Source organism: Stenella coeruleoalba, assembly GCF_951394435.1.
Source record: "Stenella coeruleoalba genome assembly, chromosome: 2".
NCBI classification, from domain to species: domain Eukaryota; kingdom Metazoa; phylum Chordata; class Mammalia; order Artiodactyla; family Delphinidae; genus Stenella; species Stenella coeruleoalba.
Window position 1 is genome coordinate 141,418,821 of NC_137147.1, and position 27,570 is coordinate 141,446,390.

Sequence of the window (27,570 nt, forward strand, 5' to 3'; positions counted from 1 at the left end):
CCAGCTGCCACTGAGTTAGTGGTGTGACCTTGGGCAAGTCATATAACCTCCAAGTGCCATCTGAAAAATAGAGGCTCTAATGCCTAACTCACAGGCTTACTTGAAGATTAGAAATATAGGTGTAAAGTGCCTGGTGCTTTAATAGCCTGGTCACATATTATTTATGATTATAATAAATTGCCCCCATGTTTCCACTGTTATAAATAATGCTTTGGGGAACATCTCCATGCATAAATCTTTCTCTACAACTGTGACTATTTCCTTAGGATAGATTCTTAGAAATGGAATGACAAGACCAAAGGGTCTGAATATTTTTAGGACTCCTGATATATAACCCCACATTGTTTCCCAGAAACCTTTACCAGCATTGAGCATTATCCCTTTAAAAAAAAAACCAAAAAAACTTTACCATTTTGATAGAGAAAAAGTGATATCCAGTTGTTGTTTTGATTTGATGATTAATGAGACTAAACATTTTCCAAAATGACTATTAGCTACTTGTACTTACTATTCAGGAACTGTCTGCTCCTGTTCATCCCTCATTTTCCATGAGAAAATCAGGGCTCCCGGAAACTGGCTGGGCTTCACACAATTAGTTTGTCCATTACTTCATTTGGCAAATATGTATTGGTATCTTCATGGTGCCAGGGACCCTGCTGGCCATTGGGGTACAATACAGAAGTGAAATAGACAGGCAAAGGGCCCTCCCCCATGGAGCTGCCACCTGGTGGGGAGACAGGTGATAAACAAGTCAACAGACAGAAAATAATTACTCGTAGTGAAAGTGCTGTTCATTCCCAAATATTTAATTGGGCAGTGAATATGAGCCAGGCACTGGGGATCCACCAATGACCCAGGGAGACAAAGCCCATATCCTCGTGGAACTTAGCAGAACCAAGATTTGTACGTAGGCTTCTCTTGCCAGCCCAGAGCATGCGCCATTGGACCGTATCCCTTGAGTTGGACTCCAGGGCAAGGAAGCAGATGACACAGGGAATCCAAGAAGCTTGTCTCTGACATCCAGCGTCTTCTCTGGAGTGTTAGTCTGAGTTCTCCCAGAAGCAGATGCCGAGAGCAAGAGATTTACTAGGGACACAGCTATGAGGGAAAATGGGGAAGGGGCTGAGGAGGCTAGGGGAGCATGAGACTGCAATGCAGGTCTGACCTGTGTGAGGGAAAGAGAGAAGGAAGGAAGGTTGATTGGAAAGTTTTAGACTGAAGCACAGTTCTAAGAAAGTTTGGCGAGATGGGGAGTCTTTAAGCCAAACTTGTCCATCAGAGGAGTCCCAGATTTGCCAAGAATGTGTCGACCTTAATATCCCTGCTGTGCTCTAGCTGAGAGCAGCCCAGGGGAAGTGTGACCTCTGAGAAAATGTAGCGATGGATTTCAGACACAGTAGCTAGGGCCGTCAGTCAATGACACTCCCCACAGAAGCTCTGAGAAGAAAATGGTCACCACACCCAAGATCATGGATGCCTATTGGCTGTTGGATCAGACCTCTGCCAGCCAGAGTTTGCCTGACTCTCTAGAGGTCATGCCAGGCAGCCCCTGCCTCCAGCCAAATGGTTCTTTTGCTGGGCTCGCCAGAGAGGGGATGGAGATGATCTTGCTCGCTCTTAAAGAGCCCTAGCAATGCATGGATGGAGGGTATTCTCTCCAATATAGACATTGCCATAGAGGGGAGGACACATCTACCCCAAGGTTCCATTTTAACTCAACAAATGTTCATTGAGTACCTACAATATGCAGAGTAACTGGGTCTCACTGCAGCCCTCTTGTGCCTGCCCACACACTGGGCATCTGCCTTGGGTGCAGAGTGGGTGAAGTGCTGGACCTCCCAGTCCATAAGAGAAGAGGCTGCCTCCTGCTTTGGTCTCTGTGTATTTGTATTATAAAGAGCACTTGTTTGGGAGTCAGGAGACCTGTGTCTAATCCTGATTTTGCTACTTCCTTGCTATGTAACTTTAGACAAATTATATAACAACTCTGAGCCTCAGTTTCTTGGGGCTAATAAGAAACATGTAATAAGACCATGTAATCTTGGCATCGTCTGGCAAACAAATAATACATTAAGAAATTTAACCTCAGAACTTCCCTGGTAGTCCAGTTGTTAAGAATCTGCCTTCCAATGCAGGGGATGGGGGCTTGATCCCTGGTTGGGGAACTAAGATCCCACATGCTGTGGGGCAGCTGAGCCCACGTGCCACAACTACAGAGCCCACACGCTCTGGAGCCCACGCACCACAACTAGAGAGAAGGCCACGCCACAACAAAAGATCCCACGTGCCATAACAGAAGATCCCAGGTGCCGCAACTATAAATAAATAAATAAACAACTCACAACTGGGGGAAAATACTAGCCAAAAAAAAAAAAGGAAAGAAATTTAACTTCAGAGGCCCTTCGATCCTGCAGCCCTGGACAGACCAGATGTGGGGTGGGCAGAGGGTGGAATATGGCCGCATTCCTGACCAGACTATCCTCTCATCCTTCTCTCATCTGCTCAGCTGCCACCCGGTAACTGGAGCTTGCACCTGCCAGCCAGGGTGGTCTGGCCACCACTGCAATGAATCCTGCCCTGCTGGCTACTATGGCGCTGGCTGCCAGCTGCCCTGCACCTGTCAGAACGGCGCCAACTGCCACAGCGTCACTGGGAGCTGCACCTGTGCCCCAGGCTTCATGGTAAGATGGGAGGGGACTCCCGTGGCCTCTCCGCCCACCCCCACCCCTACACAGGAAAGGAGGGGCCAGCTCCTCCCACTTCCAGGTGGAATCAGGGAGTGTGGCCTTGTGCCCATGGATGCAGAATGAGGGTGTCTCCATGTGCCACTCAGAGATAGAGTCCATGACCAGAAAGCTGCCAAGGCTGTTCTTAAAGGCCGATTCTACTGGGGTTTGTAACTGTAAAAGTAATGGAAGGAAGGTGTCTTTCCGTTGTCCCCTCACCCTGAAACACCAGTTGTCGTCTTTGGTGTTTGGACAAAGAAGACAACTGGTTTGGATATTGCATCCATATCCTACGCACACAGTATTTTTCCATCATGATAACCACAGAGCACGTAATAAGCCCAGAGTTTTGTATTTTGCTTTCTTTTTTCCCATATTTGCTGCTTGGGCTTCTTAATTATCATTTTAAACGGCTGCATGACACTGCAGGAGCTGATGGCCCCCCTGCTGACTCAGCCATTCCCTTACTGCTGAATACTGATTTGTTTCCAATGTTCAGGACAAATGTTGCAATGAGCATCTTCCTACAAACGCCATTTCCCCTCCTATTGAGTTATTTCCTTAGGGTGACTTCCCAGGGTCGGTGGGCATAATGTATTTATGGCTCCTGACGGATGTGGCCATATTACTTTCCTCAAGGGTTATATAAAGCTACGCCTCCACCAGCCATGTATGAATGTACCTATTTCAAACCAACTCTGCTAACATTCTTTTCTTTTTTTAATTTTTGCTAATTATATAGGTAGAAAATGGCTCCTCAGTATTGCTCTAATTTGCATTTCTCTGATTACTAGGGAGAGTAAACCTTTCCCCCGCGTGTTTGTTTACTATTTGTATTTCCTCATGAATTATGCTGGTCTTTATGAGGTTTGATTCCGGGGAAAACTTGACATTGGAAGTGGAATCCTGTTCAATGGCGGGGCATGCCCAGTGGGTCTGAGGACCCAAACATTCAGGGGACCCCCGTGGCCAGATTTTTTATGGTGCTGTAAGAAGTGGTTTGTGTAGTACAAAGAGTGGCCTTTGCAACCAGCCCAGGGTCACATCCTGGCTGTCCTACTCACCAACTGTGTGACCTTGGGCCAGTGAGTTAACCTTTCTCAGGATCAGTTTCCTCACCTGTGGAATGGAACCCCTGCCTTGCAAGGTTGCTGTCAGGTGTAGAGATGGGCTATACTGTATGGAGTACCTTGCCTCAGTGCTTCTCAGACTTTAGTGAACTCAGAAACCACCAGCAGACCTTGATAAAGTGCAGGTTCTGATCCGGTAGATCTGAGGAGGTGCCTACGGTTCTGCATTTCTTTTTTTTTTTCCTTCAAATATTTATTTTTTATTTATTTGTTTATTTATTTATTTTGGCTGTGCTGGGTCTTAGTTGCAGCACACGGGCTCTTCGTTGCAGCATGCGGACTTCTTAGTTGCGGCATGCGAACTCTGTGGCACGCGAACTCTTAGTTGCGGCATGCACGCGGGATCTAGTTCCCCGACCAGGGATTGAACCTGGGCCCCTTGCATTAGGAGCGTGGAGTCTTACCCACTGGACCACTGGGGAAGTCCCGGTTCTGTGCTTCTAATCAAGTTCCCAGGTGATGCCAGCACTACTGGTCAGTAGCCCCACTTTGAGTAGGAAGAGGATGGTGCTCAACTTGGGCTGCCCATTGGAATCACCTGGGGAGCTCTACAAACACTGATGCCCCTGCCCTCTCCTGGAGATGCTGATATATTTGGTCTGAGTGTGGTCTGGTTGTGGCCAGTGTGCTGCCAAGGTGGCGATCCACTGGAAGGAAGCCCTTGTCATGATGTAAGAGTACAGGTTTGCCTGGTGACAGTGTCTTTTGTGGGCAGGTTGCCCCTGGTCTATACAACAAAACTCTGTTCAGCTCCTTCTTCCCCCTCCCCAATGCAGATAAAACTGGGTGAAGGTGACTCCAGTGACATCTTCAAAAGAGAAAAAGATCTGTCCCTCCTGCAAATTTCCTCTCTAATTTACCTTTATTGGTGTGAGCTTGGTCCATAACTCCCATAGATAAATGGAGTGCCCGAGGTTTGGGGTTTGCGTAGGAGCGAATGGTTGTTTGGGCTTAAAAGTCTCACCTAGTCAAGTGATCAGGTGACTGAAGCCAAAATGAAGTGACCACACAGGACTTCTCGGGGGACATCCAGACCCCAGTCCTAGCTTGGCTACCAGGGTAGTTCTGACTTAGGGCAAGTGGCTTCCGCTCTCAGGGTCCTAGTTCCCTCATCTGTAAATGGCGAGTGTGCAGGGGGAGATGAACTGACTGATTTCTAAGATGGTCTGCTATGCAGACTCTACGGACCAAGTCAGGAAACACACCCTTCTGGAGGAAATGAGAGAAAGTAGGAGCAAGTGGATGTGTGTGTGTGTATTGGCCAGGGGAAGGGGGCATCACTGAGGTTGTTACAGTCTGATTGTATACATTGTCTATGGGCCTCCCTGTTCCCCCTTCTTCACCCCCAGCTGCCTGCCTCAGGCACTGCTCCTCAAAAGAAGGGGAAATCCAGGCCCTGGGTGGGTGAAGGTTGGGGATGGTCCTAGAGAGGCTAGTGTCTGTGGGCCCACTGCCCCCAGGCCATGGCTCCAGGAATCTGGAGGCCAGGCCCCTGCGTCTCTTCCTTCCATCTGGGATGCAAATGACTTCCTGCTCTTGAACTTTGGGGGACTTGGCACTTGTAGGAATCATCTTGATGTAGAGTCCCACCTGCCTGGGGCTCAGGGCTAAATAAGACAGATTGTGAGCGAAGCGGCTCTGGTGAGACCCTGTGAATTCCCATCCATCTCCTCCCGCCAAGCCTCATTTTACCTGGAAAGTTTCTTTTGGGGCGCTGTCGGGTGTTGAGCAGTAGCTGCTTGAGGTGATTACAGAAGAGTCAGTTGCTCTCATCCAGCGTGGCTCATTCCCGCCCACATCAGGTTCCGAGGGGGAAACCAAACCATTGCCCTCGCGCCAGCTTCTGAACGAATGTAACTTCCTGCAGTTAGCCAGCTCTGGTCAGGGTGGGAGATCAGAGCCGTTAGAAAGCAGACTTGGCTGAGACCCTCCCCCAAATGTCCTGCAATCAGTGATAATTAGCATTGCCTTTATTTGTTAGGTGGTTTGTGAATTTATGCACCTGCCTTTTTCCTTGAAGGAGTTTTAGGGTGGGCAATTAATTTGAGACTAATTAAAAGAACCCTTTTCTGAGAGTTTGGAGACCTTGAGCCTCAGCTCAGTAACCTTGGACATGTCGCTTTACCTTGCTTGGCCTCAGTGTCCTCATCTGTAAGGTGAGAGTCACATCAGTCCTGTCTGCTACTGGATGTGAGTAGCCAACATGGTAATGGATGTGAGGCCTATGCCCAGCTGTCCTCTCCCATCAGAGCTCTTCCTGCCAAGGGCTCTTTAGGGAGGATGTTGGGATACATTTGTGAAAACGGGGTCTCTCAGGGTCTGAGGACTGAGAATGACCTCAGCCTCAACGTAACCATGAGGCGTACTGAACTACCCCTGGGAGCCCAGTGGCAAGCCTGATCCAGCCAGGTGGTCCCCACCCCCTGAGGCCATAAGAATATGGGGCAGAAGCAAGCCCACCTGACACTCAGGGTGTTCTAACCCTCACACTCTTTCTCCTTCCTTCCCAGGAGACTGGATATTTTCTCTGCCAAGAACTTGGGGAAGCTGCTGAGGGTATGGAAAGGCTAATCAGATGCCCATCCAGCCTTCTAAGAGCTTGTGCCCAGTAATAGTCATATTCACGTTAGCAGCAAACACTTACTGAGTCCTTGCCACATGCTTCATCTCTGTTCCTCACAGGAGCCCTACAGAGGTGCACTTTCACATGCCTCGGCCTGAGAATGAGGGGCTTGAAGTTCAAACAGGATAAGTGACTTGCCCATGATCACAAAGCCAGTAGTGGTGGGAGCCACCACAGCTCTCATCTATTAGATGATAGACTTTGACTGATGGGTCACCATAGAACCACACAAATCTGGGTTCAGATCGTGGTCTTCCAATCCCCACTGTCCCTACTGAAAAGTCACTTATCCTGCCTAAGTCTGAATTTCCTCATCTGTTAAGAGGAGACAGCCGTGAGAGTGAGAAACTTCAAATGGAAAGTTCAGGACCTGGAACACTAGATGCCCAGTAAAAGGGCAGTAATTGCAGGTGAAATGTGACAGTGTGGGAGAACTCTGCTTCCCTCAAGCCCACCACTCCCTTCCAAGGAGAGTGCCAGGATGAGTTATGCCCAGGGATTCCCGATGCAATAAAGCCATAAACGTGCACAGTTGCTGTTCCAGGCAGATCCACCCAAGCACCTGTGGCTCGCCCTCAGTGGTCAGTGTCAGGAGGCGCTGTGGGGGGGACGTACCTGTCAGTGTTTGGGGAAATGAACATAGGGATGGAAGTGGGAAGAGAGTCTGGGCATTTTACATGTTAGCTTGGCAGCAGCAATGGAATCACTTCGGGTATGCAATGCTGGACTACATTGGGGCTGCTGAGTGCGAGAAAAGAGCCCTGGGCTGAAAGGCAAGAAACCAAGTTCCTAGCTCTGGTTCTTCTAACTCTTGGGGCTTCCATTTCTCATCTATAAGATGGGAATGAAATTCTCTGTCCAACAGAAACAATGGTGCGGGAGCCAATCATTAAAATGGGAGTACTTAAAACTGGGCGTGGCGTCGGTTCAGCACCTTGGACAGTTCCCACGAGCTTCTGCTGCAAGGTTGCTCTTGCCCTGTGAGAACCCAGGTTCCTTACCCAGCCAGAGCACCAGGGTGAACAGGGGTAGGGGAAGGCAGAGTGAGGGTCACATGACAGGGGTCTCAAGCTGGCAGAGTCCTGCGAGTGTCCGAGTGAGGGATGATTCAGGAAGTGAGGGGAGGGTATTGTGGTTGAGGGGACTAAGTGGAGCTATCCCTCCACTTGGAAGTTGGGGTCCCATCACCCCTCTCCATGGCTTCTCATTACCCACCAAAGAAAGCTCAAACCCCAGTCCTTTGTAACCTGCCCTTAAAACTAGTTAGTCCACCCTAACCTTATCCCCTGCTACCTGCCACAAACCTGTGCTGTGGCCACACATATCCGCTTTTCCCCAGACACAGCGTCTGCTTTGGGCCTCTGCCTGTGCTGTTTCTCAAGCTTTTCCCTCTTCCTAGAATGGCCCTCCCCACTGTCTTTATCTCAGTCTATGAAAATCCTTGTCAGCCTTTCAGGCTAAAGTCAAAGGCTGCCTCTTCCATGAAGCGTTCCCTGAATATTCCTCACTTTAGAATTAACCCTTTCATCTCCTCTGTTCCCACAGCACACGGCTCAGCGTCTGTCTCCCTCCAACCCTGCACCTCCTACCGCCTTCCCCCACCACGTGGCTACCATGTGAATATCTTGCTCAGGACACTTTGAAATGAATAAAAGTCTTGGGAAGAGCAATGAATGCCCTTAGCAGAAGTTTCCAGAACTGACCTTTATAGGAAGGAAACTCATGGCATTTCCGAAGGGCCTTGCCAGCAGGGCGGGAGCTTAAATCTACCCACTGGTTTCTCTGCACTTCAGATAAACAGGCAGCTGCAGTGGGACTAGAGCAGCTGTCCCCCAGCATCATCTCCAGGTTCTTTGGGCAAATAGTATGAGTTTCTACCTTACGCAATTCTATATAGTGGTGTTAGCCAGAGACTCTAGAGCCAGATTCCCCGCTTTCATGTACCAGCTTTGCTTCTTGTTAGTTGTGTGACCTCGGGCAGGATATAACCTTCCTGTGCCTCTGTTGTCTCATATGTGAAAGGGTAATAATAATAAAGTCCAGTGAATTATTGGGCTGATTAAATTAATTCATACATATAAAATAACTAGAATACCTGGTATATTAGTCATCGTTCAACAAGTGTTAGCTATTATTATCATTATTGTTGGGGATGCTGCCACTGCTATTGTCGCTGTTGTCATGTACCCAAGGGGTCCCCTACCTGAAGAGGCTGACTGGTCCAGGCCTGAGTCCCCTGTTTGGGGGTACAGGTGGAAATAGGGGCGAGGGGAAGAGAGCAGAGTTAGTTGAAACTTCCTCCTGGCTGGGAGCTGCAGGGTTCCCAAGGGCTCCAGGGTTCCCAAGAGCAGCCACAGAATGAAGAACAGACTTTCTCATCACAGCGGGGAGAAGGCCAGTTTCTCAGCCCCTCCACATTCCTCTGCTGGCCAGCTTTCCTTAATTAAGGCCTCACCTACGTGGCCAGCCTGATGAAGCCTCCTCCACTGCTCTAAAACTAGTTGTTGCCGCCTTGGCACCTGGAGTGAACAGCCTGTGAGGTCACTGCCGGTGCTACAAAGGCTTGATTTCCCAGACCTCCTCCCCGCATTGACGCATTGAGCCCGTGTGGCCGGGAGATAGGGGGCCCTCCGGTTGTTCCTCAGCACAGATGCTCCCTTTCAGCTCCGGCTATAAGGGGGACGGGGAGTGTGGGAGGCGGGGGAGGGGGGGCCTGGTGTCCCCTCCCGTGGGATTCGGGGCCTGTATTTCTCCCCGGATGACAGAATTTCTATTACCTTAAAGGGCTCATCTATTTATGCTGCAATTTTTGCAGCCCTGTCTGACGTTATTGAACCTTGCATACTGGTGAGGGAAACGGGCACTCCATCACCCAAATGAACAAACTAGTGTACCCATTTTTCTCCCCTCTCTCCCTGCTGTCGGTAGGTCACAGGCAAACCTCAGCTGCTCAGGCCAGTGAAGGCGGGAGGGGGATGAGAGTTACAGAAATCCATAGCAGTGGAGCAGTGACTGAATTTTCCTCCAAGGTTTCCTATGGCCTTTGAAGACGTCACCCTCCCCCAGCACACACACACCCCCGCACCAGCTGGGCAAAGCGCATGTCTGCCTCTTGTGTGGCTCTTGAGCTGAAACTAGGGAGAGAGGGCAGCTGCGGGGCCAGAAGAGAATGTGGACTGAAAATTAGAGCCAGGTGACGTATATAATGTGTGTGCATTTCCTGTTCTAATTGTTTCGTTCTTCATCACACTGAGGTCAGACTGTTAGCCCCATGCCTAGAAAACCAGCTTCTCATCCCCTAACCACCCCACCGTTGACTAGCTTCCTAATTAGCATAGTAAAAGATTTTCCTGGGTGCTGTGCTGGGGATGAGGAATTCACTCTCTAGCTGCCATGCCCGTGTGAGCAGAGGAGCACAGGTAGTACAAAGTAGCAGAAATGATCCAAAAATATAAACACATACACACACATACATAGTCCGGTACTCAAATCCCAGCGTCTGTCGTCTTCTGCTGAATGGCCTTGGCCCAGTTACTTATGCTTCTCAAGCCTTAGTTTTTCATCTATAAAACGGGAAATAATGGCACTACATTCTAGTGTTATTCTTTGGATTGAATTAGATGAAATACGCACAGTGCTTAGGAAAAAGCCTGGCATGTACTGAATGTTCAATAACTGATTGTCAAGGTTCCTTGTGTTTACTGGAGGTAAAGGTCATGGACTTTGGGGTCAGACAGGCCTGGATTGGAATCCCAAGTCTTCCGCTCTGTAGCTGTGTGACCTTAGGCAACGTACTCAGCCTCTTTGAGCCTTACTTTCCCATCTGTTAAATGGGTTAATAATGCCTGCCCTTCCTGGTCTGTGTGAGCACAAAATGAGAATTACCCTTTACAGTGGCAGACTCGGAAGAACACTCCGTGCTTCTCTGGTGCACCCTCTCATTTTGCAAGGAGGCAACCAAGGTCCAGACAGGGAAAGTGACTTAGGTCACACAGCAAATCATTGGCAGAACCGGGACGTGAAGCAAGTGACATAGCTCCCAGTCAGATGCTTTTTCCACCTTCACCTCCATCTCATGAGTTCGCTGTCCCCACAGCAGACACCTACTGATTTTTCCCAGGGCAGAGAGGGATAGGGGTGTCACCAGAGTGTTAAATCATGTTGGCAATTAATCCACAGGGCAAAATAGGGAAAATTGGTTTTATGTCACAAAGGCTGAGTCCAGCCTTCCCGCTCTGGGACTCCATGGTTTGTAGCTTTATTAGGGAAAATTGCTGACTCTTCTGTTCTAAAAAATAAACAGTCCCCCTGTCACACCACCCTCTCCCGGCCGTGCTCCTCGCGTCTTTATCACTGCCCTCATCACTGGGGTCCGGAGCCGGGGCTTGGGTCTCAGGCCTGGTCCCTGCAGCTCTCTCCATACAGCAGAAGAAGCTCTTGGGGCAGGTCTGAGGTGTCCATGCTTTAAACACTCCCAGTTTTCCTTTTGTCCAAGTCTCTGGCGATGATGGTGTTTCTTCCCTTTTCAACTCCCAGTCCTGGCCGCCCCGCAGACTGTACAACGTGGGGGGGGGGGGGCCACAAGTCAGAGGAGCTTCCCTGAAAGGTCTGGAGGAAGTGGATGGCCGAGTGAGGGTGACAGTGGCCCACGTTCGGAGCACTGAGGAACCGTGGCGGGCCCTAGGCCAGGCTCTCTGTTTTTCATACGTTATTTTTACTTAATCCTCGCAGCAACCCTGTAAGTAGAGGCTGTGAGGATCCCCACTTTGCAGATGAGGAAACTGAGGCTCAGAGAGCTGAAGTAACTTTCCCTAGTTGGTCCGTGGTCACCAGGAGCTGAGCCTATAGCTGTTTGAATGCAGAGCCTACCCTTTGAGCCACAAACAAAAATTGTCTGGAGAGGAGAGGGCTGTGGATCTGTGGTAAGTAGCCAGCTTTGACACTCTCTCAGGCCTTTTCCCAGGAGAGGGGACAACGCTAGCTACCTTATTCCTCAGTTGGAACCTAGTGACTTCCCGCCCTTAGTCTTCAAGGGGAGGTGGCTGGGACCCTCAGTCTCCCTCCCTTACTGTGGCGCAGCACTTTACAGTTTACCCAGCTAGCTGTCTCACACCTAAGCTTGTTAAGTCCTCACAGCTCTCCTGTGAGGAAAGCAGGGCGAGTATTGTTAGCTGTATCTCACAGATGAGGAAACTGCAGTTCAGAGCAGTTACAAGACCTGACCTACCAGGACCTCGAACTGGGCCTGGAACCCAGGGCTTATGGCTCCAAGACCAAGCTCGCCTCAGGACGGCCGTGCGGGGTAGTCAGTGCTGAGCAGAGGCCAGCCGGGAGTCAGACCCGGGCCCCAACCCTGGATCAGCCACCTACTCACTGTTCGACTTTACCCACGTCCCTTCACCTCTCTGTGCCTAACTTCATGTTCCGCAAAATGGGGCACAAACCCTGCTCCCTGTATCCTCGGTCTGGGGTGAAGCTGAGATGAGACACGTTGCTGGGAAGGCTAGAAGGAGTGCCAGGTGTGTGCACCCGGAGGCGTGAGGGAGAGCAGTGGGGTCCAGGCCGCAGACTAACTCCCTCGCCAAGGCTGTGGGTCTGGACCAAAGGGAGAGCCCACTCCCCACCTGCTACCCCTGCCCTGAAGCCCCAAAGCCCCACCTAGCCTGGCCCTTCCCCAGCCATCTCCCTGCTTAGTCCTTAGCACCAGTAATTCCATCTGCAAGAGTAATTACGGACCCTAGGAGGGGAAGGGACTCCTGACAGAAGATGTCTGGAAAATGCAAAATGTTGCAGAAAAAGATCATGAATAAATTACTTTAAGGTGGGGCTAATAGGAAGACTAACAATGGGTGTAAATGAAAAAAAACAATCTCAAAAGTTCTCTCCAAAAACACTATGAAGTAATTGTTCTCCCCTCTCCTAAAAGTTCTGAGGAGTGTTCACTCCCTGAGACCGGCCCAGGGGAGCGGGGCCTAGGTGCTCCAGCCCTCAGCACAGGTGGCCCCAGTGAGCAGGGGTGTAGGGAATCCAAAGGAAAGAGTGAAAGCAGAGCAGGCTGGACCCTGCAGCCAGGTGGGCATTGGTGCTGAACTCAGCAGGCAAGAGGGAGTCACTGCAGTCCTGAGCAGGGCCGTGACGGAACGCTGCCTCACTTGACCTCCACACCCTGTGTGGGGAGACGGTGACATCACAGGTTAGGGACCCAGCATGCAGTAGGTGTTCAGCAGATGCTGGTTCCCATCACTCCCCATGGTTCAGTGGAGGCTGCTGGCAGAGGGGGAAGAGCATGAGGTTTGAGTCAGGAAACCTGAGTTTGAATCTCAGCTCTGCCGCTCACCAGCGGGGTGACATGCTCGCCAGCAGGATCACCTCTTGAGCCCCACTGTGCTCACCTCGCACGTGGAGTTCCTCCTAGGATGGTATAAGGATGAAACAGGGTACACTACCAAACTGGCACAGAGTGGGTAAATCTTAAATTTCTTTTCTTCCATCTGCAGTGGGCTTGGGCTCAAATTCGGCCGCGGGAAATAATCAAATGCCTAAAGCATTTATAGCAATTCCTCTGGGCCAGACACTGTTCTAAGAAAATTACATGTAATAATTTATTTAATCGTCACCCCTACCCTTGGAAGAAAGTACTATTATAATCCCCGTTTTTGGAGATAGGGAAACGGAGACACAGAGAGGTTAATAACTTGCACAGAGTTTGTGAATTCTACCCCAATAATGCTGAAAAGGAAGAAGTTGCCCAAGGTCCCATAAGTGTCAGAGCCAGGACCTGAACCCAGTAGTCAAGTTCCAGAGCCCACTGACCTGCCCCTTCTGTGGGCAAACCCAGAGTGAGCCTCGTGGCCCCCCACCAAAATGAAACCTTAAGCATGGCCAAAGGGGTGCTCCAACCGTGAGAGCTGAATTAGGAAGTGGTGTCAAACTATAGGGCAACCAGACATCTGTCTGGGAGCTGAGGGAAAGTGTCAGTTTCCCAGGTGGTGGTGTGGATAGAGCACCCAGTCATCACCATGACACCCATCTGTATCACGGTTAGATGTCGCCAGTGCCATTTTACACACAAGGACACAGTCATGTCAAGGTTACACAACTCTGAGCATCTCAGCCTTCCCCTCTCTCAAACCGGAGGCTGAGCCCCTCCCCAGGCAAATGCTGCCAGGACAAACCCCTCCTGCCCCATCTCCCTCTGAGGGCTTGCTCCCCTCTTTTCCCCCAGGCCTGCAACCCCAGACAGACTTTGACCCAGGCCTTCAGCCACCTCATCCCTTCCTGCTGGGAGGTCTGAACTGAGCTGCCTTCAAACCTGCCCCCCGAGGCCTCAAGTTCTTTAATGGAGAGCACATCCCAGGCCTGTATTATGTATAGTGATGCATTCTATGAGAACTTGTCTGAGACACCTCCGGGCCCAGAGGAAACCAGCTTTAAAAGACTTGAGTAATTTATAGAGTTGGGGGATGGGAAGGATGGACAGTGTGGACAGTAGAGGCAGCCTTTCCCACCTCCATTTCTTTCGTGGTTTTTTTTAACTTATTTTTGGCTGCGTTGGGTCTTCATTGCTGCACGAGGGCTTTCTCTAGTTGAGGCGAATGGGGGCTACTCTTCATTGCGGTGCGTGGGCTTCTCATTGCAGTGGCTTCTCTTGTTGCGGAGCACGGGCTCTAGGCGCGTGGGCTTCAGTAGTTGCAGCACCTGGGCTCAGTAGTTGCAGTGCGTGGGCTCTAGAGCGCAGGCTCTGTAGTTGTGGCGCACGGGCTTAGCCACTCGGCGGCATGTGAGATCTTCCTGGACCAGGGATCGAACCCGTGTCCCCTGCACTGGCAGGTGGATTCTTAACAACTGTGCTACTAGGGAAGTCCCCCTCCTACATTTCTTTTTGTTCCTCAGTAAAAGCCTCTCAGGTTTCAACTTCTGGCCTTTCTTTGCATTCATTCTATAACTTTTTTTTTTAATGATTCCACAATCGATAAGCCACTGGATTTGCCTGAGTCTGGACTTGCAACCTATCTCAAACAGAAAAGAGTGGCCCAGGTGCCTGCCTTCAGGGCAGGGGGTTCCTAAAATAGGCTGAAACACAGAGTCACTTGCCTGCTCTCGGGGACCTGCCTTTGTCTTTTTTTTTTAATTTTATTGAAGTATAGTTGATTTACAATGTTGTGTTAATTTCTGTTGTACAGCAAAATGAGTCACTTATACATATATATATTCTTTTTCATATTCTTTTCCATTATGGTTTATCGCAGAATATTGAATATAGTTCCCTGTGCTTTACAGTAGGACCTTGTTGTTTATCCATCCTATACATACCAGTTTGCATTTGCTAATCCCAAACTCCCAATCCATCCCTCCCCCACTCCCCGCTCCCTTGGCAACCACAAGTCTGTTCTTTATGTCTGCGAGTCTGTTTGTGTCATAGATAAGTTCATTGGTGTCATACTTTAGATTCCACTCGTAAGTGATATATGGTATTTGTCTTTCTCTTTCTGACTTACTTCACTTAGTATGACAATCTCTAGGTCCAACGATGTTGCTGCAAATGGCATAATTTCATTCTTTTTAATGGCTGAGTGATATTCCATTGTATATATGTACCACATCTTCTTTATCCATTCATCTGTTGATGGACATTTAGGTTGTTTCCGTGTCTTGACTATTGTAAATAGTGCTTCTATGAACATAGGGGTGCATGTATCTTTTCAAATTATAGTTTTGTCTGGGTATATGACCAGGAGTGGAACTGCTGGGTCACATGGCAACTCTTTAATTTTTTGAGGAACTTCCACATTGTTTTCCATAGTGGCTACACCAATTTACATTCCCACCAACAGTGTAAGAGGGTTCCCTTTTCTCCACACCCTCTCCACCATTTATTATTTGTAGACTTTGTGTGTGTGTGTGTGTGTGTGTGTGTGTGTGCGTGTTACGTGGGCCTCTCACTGTTGTGGCCTCTCCCATTGCGGAGCACAGGCTCAGTGGCCATGGCTTACGGGCCCAGCTGCTCCGTGGCATGTGGGATCTTCCCGGACTGGGGCACAAACCCGTGTCCCCTGCATTGGCAGGCAGACTCTCAACCACTGCACCACCAGGGAAGCCCTATTTGTAGACTTTTTAATGATGGCCATTCTGACCAGTGTGAGGTGGTACCTCATTGTAGTTTTGATTTGCATTTCTGTAATAATTAGCAACGATGATCATCTTTTCATGTGCCTATTGGCCATCTTTGGAGAAATGTCTGTTTAGGTCTTCTGCCCATTTTTTGATTGGGTTGGTTTTTGTTGTTTTTGTTGTTATTGAATTGTATTAGCTGTTTGTATGTTTTGGAAATTAAGCCCTGTCAGTTGCATCATTTGCAAATATTTTCTCCAAGTCCGTAGGTTGTCTTTTTGTTTTGTTATAGTTTCCTTTGCTATGCAAAAGCTTATAAGCTCAGTGAGGTCCCATTTGTTTATTTCTGCTCTTATTTCTATTGCCTTGGTAGACTGACCTAAGAAAACATTTGTACAATTTATGTCAGAGAGTGTTTTGCCTATGTTCTCTTCTAGGAGTTTTATGATGTCTTATATTTAAGTCTTTAAGCCATTTTGAGTTTATTTTTATGTATGGTGTGAGGGTGTGTTCTAATTTCATTGATTTACATGTGGCTGTCCATTGTCCTCATTGTATATTCTTGCCTCCTTTGTCAAAGATTTATTGTCCATAGGTGTATGGGTTTATTTCTGGGCTCTGTATTCTATTCCATTGAGCCATATGTCTGTTTTTGTGCCAATACCACACTGTTTTGATTACTGTAACTTTGTAGTATTGTCTATAGTCTGGGAGGGTTAAGCCTCCTGCTTTGTTTTTTTCCTCAAGATTGCTTTGGCAATTCTGTGTCTTTTATGGTTCCATATAAATTTTAGAATTATTTGTTCTAGTTCTGTAAAAAGTGTAATGGGTATTTTGATAGGGGTCGCATTAAATCTGTAGACTGCTTGGGTAGTATGGCCATTTTAACAATATTAATTCTTCCGATCCAAGAACATGGGATATCTTTCCATTTCTTTGAATCATCTTCAATTTCCTTTATTAATGTTTTGTAGTTCTCAGCATATGTCTTTCACCTCCTAGTGAAGTTTATTCCTAAGTATTTTATTTTTTGATGCGATTTTAAGAGGAATTGTTAGTTTATATTCCCTTCCTGATATTTCATAGTTAGTGTAAAGAAATGCAACCAATTTCTGTAGTTAAACTTGTATCCTGCTACCTTGCTAAATTCGTTTATCAGTTCTAGTAGTTTTTGTGTGGAGTCTTTAGGGCTTTCTGTATATAGAAAAATATGGAACACTTCACGAATTTGCATGTCCTGCTTGCAGAGGGGCTATGCTAATCCTCTCTGTATCATTCCACTTTTAGTATGTGTGCTGCCTGAAGCAAGCACCTGCCTTTGTCTTTAGGGTAAAGTTTGAAGCCTTCCTGGCTGGGCCAGTCTGACCTTCAGGCTCCTGTCCCACTGCTACCCTTCAGCCGTGGTGCTCTGGAAAATCCAGATGGATTGCCTTAACCTGGAGACACACCCGCCCTCCCATGTACAGTGTCTCCTCTTTACCTTTGTTCAGTCTGTCCTTTCCCTGGAATGCCCTTGCTCTCTATCCTCCTGGCCAAATTCTGCCTGTGCATCCACACAGGATCAGCTCAGTTGCCATCTCCTCATAAAGCCTACTTGCTTTCTTCCTATGGGACACAACCTATCCACAGGACACTGCACACCCACTCTGGTGGCACACTGTGGATGATTCTGTCCTACTAGACAGAAAGCTGCTGGAGGGCAGGTCTTTCTGATTTGTCCCTTTTCCCCATCCTGCCATCCTCCTAACCCCAGTCCACTCCCCGGCCTGCACAGAGAATGATCAGTAAATCTCACTGAACAAATTCCCAGGTCCTTTAGAAGCGTCCCCTAAGTCATGAATATGCCACATTTTGCTTGGACTCTAGTCAACACCCCCCATCAGCCCCTGCAGGGCCCTCTGTCCCCCACAATCTGGTTCCCACTTGGGACATTATCACTGTCAACATAGTCAGCCTCTGGCTCTGCAGGCCACCGCCCTGGGCCCACACCTCCCAGCCACCACCCCAGAGGAGCTGGGTTCTGCAGTACACACACACACACACACCCCATATATCCAACCCCACAAAGTGGACCCAGCATGTCCTTGCCATGCACGCCACGTGCAAAGCCACGGTGGTCAAATCCCCCCTTGAGGCTCTGTGACCAGGATCAGCCCAATGTCTGACATGCAGATGCTAAGCTTACCCCACAGCTGTCACACCACTGACACACTCACACCAAAGTCATACGCTGCATAGACCGCGCATGGGGCAGTGGGCTGGTGGGGGTTGGGGGTGGCCTATAAGCTACCATTCAAACCAAGACACTGGGACAGCAAAAGCCAAAATCCTATCCCTAACCTGCTCTTCCACGCAGGCCAAACATTTGTACATCTGGTATACATAGGGCCCACGTGTATTACTCACATGACATACATCAGGAGTGGGTACCACTCCTTGCACACACACACACACAGGCTCACCAAAAACAGCCTGCAGAACATCTGGAAGTAGGGAGGCGGCCCACCTGCACCCTTCCCATGCTCCAGTCTCATCTTGCGCTGCCGCCCCCTCCATGTTCTACCCTCACACTCCTCTAAATGCTCGTGAAGACCCTCCCCATGTGGAATTTCCCAGCACTTTAGAGCCACTGTTCTTCGGCACTCTTTAAAACCACTAGGGAAATCATGAAACCTAATGCAGAGTGATTGAGGCCATATGCTGTCAGTGTTTGCCCAGAAAGTCCCGAAGCTTCCAGCCCAGGCTTTGCAGGGAAGCCTCGTTCTGTCTGCTAAGGGAGTAGGACCCAGAAGGCCTGCGAGAGATGTCCTGATCCTCTGTGGCCAGAATCATCCCCACCTCCCAGGTACTCAGGAGCTGCCAGAGCATTTGACAGGGCTCAGTGCTGGGGGAGCAGAAGCGGGAGAGTGAAGCTGTCACGGGAAGCTCCCTTCTCTTAACTGAGAGCTGAGGCCGGCCTGTGTGCGCGATGTTGCGAGCATCCCCAGGCACCATTAGCACCAGCAGCGGCAGCAGCACCATCACCATCACTGTAACCAGCTTTCTCTCTTCCAGAGGATATACAGTATTTGATGGATGTTGGCACAATCCCCAGTCTAACACTCGCTCCCACTACCTGTTATTCCACATTAGCTTTATTCTTTCAAGCCTTAAAGGCCCTTGGACTTCAGGAGCCTCGTAACATAAGATACAAATGCCCCCTAAGAGTTCCCTCCAAAAGCCCCTGTTAGCCATTCCTGCCTCCACTGCCAGCATATGTTTAACATCAAATGTGTAGAAAAGCACTGACTACAGGGCCTGGTATGTATTAGGTGCTCAGGACATTGGGGTCCCTGTCACTGCTGCCCTGTCTGCAGTCAAGGCAGCCAGGTCTAGAGGAAAGAGTGGACTGTGGAGTCAGTTGGCCCCTTTCCCACAGTGTGACTCAGGGCAAGTTGACCCCTCCAGCCTCGCTTTGGCCTCTCTCCAGGATGGTTCTCTCTCTAGATAAGTCATTCCTTCCCTGCAGGGCTGTTATAAGAACAAAAGGAGACAAGGAACAAAAAGTGCCTGGCACAGGCTAGCACCAAGGGGGCAGTTAAAAATCTGAGTCTCCTTCCTCCTATCTCCAGCACTGGGGATGGGTCAGTCTGTCCTGAGCCAAGGGTCAGCCCTGTCTGTCGGGGTGAAGGGGCGTGGACAACAGTAAGGACCAGAGTCTTGCCCACACCTGCTCCCCCTTCTCCAGGGACTGCCCACTATGCATGTACCCAGCATGCAAGAACATTTCCAGGGAGTTTAGACTTGAGAGCCTCCTGATAAGATACAGATACCTCTCAAGAGTGTTCAATAAGCCCTTATTAGCCTGTGATGCCTTCTTGGAGCTCAGGAGAGGCTCTCAGGGGAGGGAATGGTTGGAGAAGAGAAAGGGGCCACAGATGGGACAAGGGCATCAACACAGAGGAGAAAAGAAACTTGGTTTGACCATCGAAGTCTCCAGGAGGACCCCAGCTTGGTTTACCAGCTTAGTTTACCAGCTAAGTGAACAAGGCCTGAACTTGATCCCAAATGTCCTTTTTTGGCCACATTCACTGTGTCTCAGGTCTTCCTGAAATGTCTTGGTATCTGTGTGGGAACCATTAGGAGGTGTCTGAGCTCCTCTAGGGAGACCTCTTGAGGAGTCAAATTTATATAGCATGTTTGTGCAAATTAGGAAAAAACACCCCTTTCTCAAGACATTCTACTGACATCTGCAAAAAAGCTGATGTAATATATACACAAGCTGTAGTGACTGCCATATGAGTGGCACCTCTAGAGTTGTGCAGTGCACAGCCTGCACAACTGTACAGAGCAGCCTCAGGTCACTGACAGCCTACTCATGTTGGACAGACTTAGGGTTTCCAGGCCTAACCTCAGCCCTTCTCCACCTGTCCTCCAGGGGAGCCAGGCAGAATGAGTCAGCCGCACAGGCCCTGAGCATTACCCCCTTGGCACAGGGAAGCAGGGATGGGGATGGATGTGACAAGTGGCCTCCGTCCCTCTCTCCCTCTCATCTCTCTGGCCCTCTGTTCCTCATGCCTTATGCAGAGTTTCTCTTCCCCAACATGCATCCACTGTCAGTTGCTGCTTTATCAGTGACACACTAATTAGGTCCAGTGAGGTTTGCTCTGCATTGGAGAGGCCTCTGTGGCTGGCATGCAGTCCAAGCTGTTCTCTTTGCCTCGTGGACCACGTGTCACTCTTTCTCCCTGGGAAATCACAAGTGAGGCTCCCACTGCCTAAGCCCTCAGAGCTGGGAGTGGCGGTGACCAAGAAGGGTAGGCAGGGGGAGTGTAGCAGCCCAGGGCTGGCTCCCTGCTTGGCAAAGAGCAGACGCTTGCCTGACAAGGGGCTCTGTAAACAGTGAAGCACATTCCACATGTGTGCTTCTGGCATTGAAGCGCCATTGGGCACCTAACTCAGCTTGCGTTGGTGGCCCTGAAACTCTAGGCACAGCACGGGAGAAGAGGGGAAGAGGAGCCACCAGAGGACTGGGGAGGCCACTGCAGGGCATCTGGAAGTAGGGAGAGGCCCAGCCTGAGCCCTTTCATGCCACAGCCTCATCTTGTGCCTCACCCCGCTCCCACCACTGGAGGGTAAACTCCATGAGAGGAGGGACAAGCTCTGTTCCGCTCACGGAGTATCCCCTGGCCTATCACAGTATCAGACACATAGTAGTGTTTCAAAAACATTCCCTGAATGACTGAATTAATTCGACCCATAGGCACTGAGCACTGACTGTGGTCGAGGCACCATGCTAGGGCCAGGGCCGTAGGGCTGAGGAAAAGAGACCCAGTCCTTACCCTCATGGAACTTACAATCTAGTGAATGAGAGCTGATTTTGTTTTAATTCATCACAATTGTGAAAAGTGTCACAAAGGAACAGGGAACAGGGAAACCTGCTCTGGAAGTAGAAGGGCAGGGGAAAGTTAAAGAATATAGGAGCTGAAGGGGACCTTAGGTCACTCCTAGTCTAGCGTGATGGTTAGTGAGGCCAGGGCCTGTCACGGCACCTGGCCTATGGTAGATGCTCAACAGGCGTTTGTGGGTTGAATGGGTGAACGAATGAAGCCAGGTCACCGTGAGCCAGTACCTTTGCCTCACTTAAACCTATGTACTGTGACCCCAGGTCCAGGGCCCTTTCTTGCCTAAGCCATCCCTACTCCTCCAGCAGGAAGACATGGGGGCCAGGCCGACTTCCCTGGTTGTCTGTCCCAGAGTCCTTTCTGCTGAGTTCCCACGGGCCTGCTGAGCCTGCCTACTACCTCAGCCTGGATCTAAAGAACACAGTCCACTCCGTTTACACTGCCTTCTACCCACAGAACATATTTAAGGGGACCCTGAGACAAACTTGCACAATTGCCTACCCCTTTTGTGTGAGGGAGGGTCAACCACTTTCCATCCTCCTCCTCTTTCACTCCAAAAAATACTTATTAATCTCCTGCCCATTGCAAGGAAAATGGATGATCAGCACAAGGAACCCAAACAGGGCCAAACTACAAAGCAGCATATTGCAGGGGAGAAAATTCAATAAACAACATTTGAAACAAATTTAATAGTACATATAACTCACTACCCACCAGGGTCTGGGCCTGTGTTGCCACATTGTACAAGAAGGCAAGTGGAGGGCTTCCCTGGTGGCGCAGTGGCTGAGAGTCCGCCTGCCGATGCAGGGGACATGGGTTCGTGCCCCGGTCTGGGAAGATCCCACATGCCGCGGAGCAGCTGGGCCCGTGAGCCATGGCCGCTGAGCCTGCGCATCCAGAGCCTGTACTCCGCAACGGGAGAGGCCACAACAGTGAGAGGCCCCCGTACCGCAAAAAAAACAAAAAAACAAAAAAGAAGGCAGGTGGAGGGGAGATTTGCATCTCTTTAGTGAGACCAGCTCCAGGGGTTCTGCCAGTAGCTCTTTCAAATCAAGTTCAAAATGTTAACAGCCTATGCTGCATCTATAATTAGCAGGCCTTTGGATGGGAGGAGGAGTTCACATCCATCCTCTATTCACAGAATGGAGACACTGAGCAGGACTGGCAGGCTTCCCTCCGCAGAAGCTGGAACCTCGGGGACCTGCCCCTGTGGGAAGTGGAGGGCTCCCTTTCCTGGGCTGGAGGAGGGGGGCGGGTTATGCAAGTGTAATGGGGATAGATAGCAATATAAAAACACCCAGATATCAACTGCCAGGTGCTGAGAAAGGGCCAAAGTGTCTGGACCTGGCCGGTGGCCCTTCCTCAAGGTCAGGGCCATGTCCTCTGGATGCTCTGTGCTTAGGTGGTGAGGGTGCTGTCGATGTGAGTGAGCAGGGGCAGCGTAGGCTATCCCAGAGTTTCACCACATATGGGATCTTAGCATCCTCTGCTGAAATGGGAGCCAGAAGATTCGAGTTCCAAACCCATCTCTGCCTGGCATTGGCTGTGTGACCTTGGGCAAGTCACTTTCCCTCTCTTGGCCTCAGTTTCCTCACGTGTAAAACAAGGTAGCCGGACCAAGTGATTCCCAACATCCTTTCCAGCTCTGGCACAAGGAGCTGTCCCCCCACTGATAGGAATGGGTATGTGACCAGTCCCAGGCCACACATTAGCAGACTAGGTGGCCACCCAGATGGTGTGACTTTTAGATTCCAGGAGGGCTCCCCACCCCAGCCCTGCATTCCCACCACTCCTCACTCCTTCAGGTTAAGACCCCTACTGCATGCAAGAAGATGCTCAGAGAGAGCTAAAAGGTCCTTGGACATGATCCAGCCAGTGGTTCCCAGCTAGACACGTGCAGAGGCTGCAGTAGGTTGCCAGGAGTGGTTTCGAACATTTCACAAAGCCTACAGGCAGTCTTCCATTACCTGTGACAAATCTCACTAAAACACCAAGGTTTTTCTTCTGCTGTTAATTAGAATTAAATTAACTCTATGTGATCTCCCAGGTTAGCGTGAGCTAATCAGAAGCCCTGATTGGTTATAGGTGATATCATAGGAATTTCTAGGTCATGGTTGGTGGATAGGATGCTGCCACCTGCATCACATGGCATGTGGTCACTGGCCAAATTGCACCTGTTTAGACACCAGCACACAGTGACAGCAGGGTCTCTCAAACTGAGAGAGCTTTGTAGAGGGAGGATACCAACAAGGGCTCTTGGTGGTGAAAAGTTGGGGAGACTGATTGATTTCAACAGCCACATATAATTGATAAGGAAACCAAGGCCTGTATGTTACCTAGTATGAACATCAGTCAGAAGAGAAAGCTGTTTTCCAGCAGCAAGATGTGTAGGAATTCTGGATGGAGATCTTGGGGAACAGCTTCAATAAAGGGCCTTAACTGAGGGAGTGAGCAGAGGTGCTAGGCTATCTGAAACATGTGAGATGCCAAATACAAACTCCTCAGCTTCCCTGGGTTCTCATCCTGTCCTTTTTTCCAGAATCTGAAAAAATCAACAGACGTGGACTCAAGGCTGGTCTGGGCCAGGCACTGGGCTGGGGGGAAGAGGGTAGATAAGTCCCAGTTCTGCCTCATGGGCTCACTCTGACTTTCAGTCTCCTTCTCATGAAGGCAATGAATTTGATCATCTCTGAGATCCTATTCAGCTTGGAGGGTCTTGTCTTCCAGAGTGGATGCACTCGAGGCCAACAGGGTAATTTTCTAGCTGTACTTCTGACCCTCAGCCTGGCTGGGCAGGGTTTGGGTAGGAGGTGGCAGGATGGGGCATGGAACCATAGACCAGGATCTGGCCTGGCGTTCCCTTTGCACAAGAGCCCCCAGGGAGGCTCAGAGTTGGTGTGGTAGCATGGGACTCTTCCTTAGACCAGACAGTATTCTGCTTCCTGTGTGTGATGGGAGCCACAGAACCCCGGGCCACCAGGGCCCCTCACTCATTTGTCCAAGAGTATTCATAGAATACTTCTATTCTGTGCCAGGTACTGAGCTAGGGATACTGGGGCAACCAAGACAGATAAGGTCCCTGTTCTCATGAAGTTTCTAGTCTAACTTGGGGAGACAGACAGTAAATAAGTGGACAAATAAACACATCTAGATGCAAGCATGAGTGTCCCTGCGTGGCCACTGCCTTGGAGCTGCCCAAGAGCAGAGAGCAGGTCACAGGCTCCTGTGTGTCCCTGGAGCCCACTCCCAGGACTGGCTCAGAGTTGGCCCCCACTCAGCAAACATTTGGTGAATTGCCTGGCATGAGAGAGAAAGCATACGGAAGGTGCCCAGTCCTTTTGGTTCTGTCCATGGTAGCATGGTACACACAAGCATCTCATTTCAATTAAACAACATTTATCGAGGGCCCATCTATGCACCAGCAGGGTCCTAAGCCCTGAGAATCTAGACATGACTAAAATCAGATCCCTGGCTCCCTCAGCTGACAGCGCAGGGCGGAGGCAGGCATGTGAGCTAACCCGGAGCCCCACGGTGCTAGGATGGTGGTGGCTGTTGGTGCGCCCAGTTCCCACCAGGGCAGGACAGGTAGTCTGGGGAGGGAACACAGCAGGAGGGAAGGACGAGGACGAGGAAGGAGTCACAGATTTATACCCAAATCCACACAGATGGATAAGCCCCCAGACACACACACACACACACACACACACACACACACACACACTCACAGGTGTGTACACTGACTGCCTAAGCAAGTGTAGACATAAATACCCCTGTAGGCTCAGATGCTACACAGGCCATCGTGATTAAGGCCCGTTCGTGGTGCACCAAACTGGGGAGATGTGTGGGTGAGAGAATGGCCACATGGGGGGCTTGGCACACGGGCACCCTGGGAATCGCCAGACCTTGGCCAGGGGACACCTTGAGGTGGGCGGAGCTGTAAGTCTAAACCTGAGAAGTTAGGCTGATTATTGTCTTGCTGTGCATGTCCATCACCAGAGACAGCCAATCAGCGACACACACAGACCTGCAGATCAGAGGCCAGAAGGTAGGGAATTTGACAGAAAGTTTCACTGTTTGTACTTGTGTTTACTGAGGGGTTTGAACCTGGTCGGGTCAGGACAGCGAGCTGGAGGAGGGGGAGATGTACTAGGCCTTCAGGGCAGAACTGTATCCTGTAGAAGCTGCCTGCTTCCCCATCCGGATTTTTTGCCATCAGGAGCTAACAAATGGAAAGTGTTTGGAACACACAGCTCTTGGCACATGGTAGCCCCTCAGTGAGTGGTCATCTTCCATCCCCCAAAACCATGGGAAAAGTCTGGCCTGTTCAGCTGTGACGAGGGGAACCAGGGAGACAGCCTGGAGGAGATGGCAGGAGGGTGAACCTGGGGACGTGAGGTCACGTGCCCCATGTGAACGCCAGCCCTCCTCTCCTGCACAGGGCCCGGCCTTTGTTCATCAAGTGAGAGATGGATCCCTCCTCCAGAGATGCCTTCTGCTGAAACCTTTGAGGGTCTTGTGTATTCTTTTCGTAAGAGATACTATTTCTTTGTAGTAATAATAGCTCTTATAGTGCTTTCTACCTGCCAGGAACTGTTCTATCTGCTTCATCTATAACTAATTTAATCCTCTTAACAATCCTATGAAGTAGGGGCATTATTATTCCCATATTACAGATGGAGGAACTGAGTCCCCAAGGGATTTAGTAAATTGTGCAAGGTCATACAGTGAATAAGTAGTGGAAGCAGGATGGCACTAGACTCCATTCTCTAACCACTGGGCTCTGCCACCTTTCTGGAAAGATCTGGTTCTTTCTCCTTCGCCCTCACTGATACACCATGGGGCCCTGGATAAGTCCCTGCCCCTCTCTGTCTCTACTTCTTTCTCTGGGAAGCTAAAGTCCTGTCACCTGGGGGCTTCCCAGGGCTGTTGTAAGGCCAAGCTGACTGTCCATATCCATGCACAGGCTACACTGGGAGAAAATGGGCCCTGGTGCAGCCTTCTGGAGAGCAGATATCTCGAGGCGGGTGCTCTGCATCTTGCCCCCTAGAGCAGGGCAGGGTGGTCAGTCCTCTCTGAGCCCCACCAGCAGACCCGCAGTAGGACTCACAGGCCCCTTGAGGCCTCCTAGGAGGACCGGGGTTAGAGACACTAATGAGGATGCCAGGAGAGAAAACCCTTCCTCTTAAAGTAAACTCACACAGAGAAAATCATAAACTGAGCACGCAATTTGCACCCCGGCCAAGGCCCTCAGAGCTTAAACATATTCTTTTGGGCTATTTATAGTCCTGGAGAAGTTAGAATTTTCTGGGTAATGGGAGCGCTAACAGATTCCAGCTGGTCAGGGTCTGCCAAGGACTGGCAGGGGAAAGAGTGGGAACCATGGAACCTTCTATTACAGGACTCTGCACTTCCCAGACCCTCCTCCCTGACCCAGCCTGTGCAGGTGGGACAGGAGGCAAGGGCTAGAGAAGAGCCTCTTCACCAAGGGCCATAATAAGGTCTCTCTGTGACCTAAATGGGGGTGAGGCCAGTTGCCCGGGCTCCCCTACTTCGAGGCTTTCGTTTCACAGATGCTGGAAGTGAGGCTCAGAGAGGGGCAGTAATCTATCCAGTGTCACACAGCTAGTGGGGCCCAGGCAAGCTCTGGTATCCTGGCCCATGCATCAGCATTCCTGTAGTAAACCTCAGAGCAAGACCTGAGAAGCTGGCTGGAGATGGTCCCTAGCGGGAGACAGTGGGAATTCAACATCCAGTGACCATATAGACAACCCCAGCGTGGGTTCCTGGGTGGGGAAGGCATGTCCTGGGTACTCTGAGAAGAGAGCCCCACCTTACTTCCCTGGCATTCAAGGCTACCAACACCTCTTAAATATCTCCCTTGCCCCTCCCTATACAAACTCCCCCTCCTGCTACCCCTAGAACATTCCCAACTCTCATATTCCTCTGTACTCTTGTCCACACTCTTCCCACCTGGATAGCCTTTACCCCACTTTCTCTGATTAAATGCTCCCACCCCTGAAGGCCTCTCAAGTTCCCATTCCTGGTGGCTCTGTGACTTGTCCTCACTCTGAACTCCTTACTGGAGCTGAGAGCCCACCCAAGGAGGCCTGGTATAGTGGATCCTGTAGGGTGTCACCCAGATTCACGATTCAGGATGGATGAAGGCACTCCTTCCATCTCAGAGAATGCTTTCCAGGAAAGCTGGTTTATGACACCTGGTGACAGAATGGTTAAGCAGACAGCCTTGGTTCAAACAGAGATCAGCCATGTTTAGCTCCATGACCTGGGCTGAATTCCATAACTTCTCTGACAATTGTTCTATCTATTAAGTGGGAATAACGCTGAGGCATTAGTTCCTGTCTGCTGAAGGTTTATGAGGATTAAATGAGATGATGTATGCATGGTGCTGGATATTGAGAAAGGACTTAATGGGCATTAGCTATTATAATTTACATTTAACTTCTCTGAGGTTCAGGGATAGGATATTATTATCTGCGTCAAGGGGTTGCTGGTGAGAATCAAATAAGATTGGTTGAGAGGCAGAGGGTTAAATTCCATGCTGCTGTGACCTAATACAGATTCAGGGGTCAAGTTTC

At 49.9% G+C, this 27,570-nt stretch overlaps 1 protein-coding gene across 6 annotated transcripts in view; it reads left to right on the forward strand.

The window, feature by feature from the left end:
- Nucleotides 1-27,570, forward strand: part of MEGF11 (multiple EGF like domains 11) — a gene marked incomplete at its 5' end in the record, with an annotated part of 378,890 nt that overhangs the window by 317,553 nt on the left and 33,767 nt on the right. For all 6 annotated transcript variants that reach the window (XM_079910943.1, XM_079910941.1, XM_079910942.1 and 3 more), the window contains one exon: nucleotides 2,507-2,681. In XM_079910943.1, coding sequence (XP_079767069.1) covers nucleotides 2,507-2,681 — 175 coding nt within the window. The remainder of the gene's footprint in view (nucleotides 1-2,506; nucleotides 2,682-27,570) is intronic.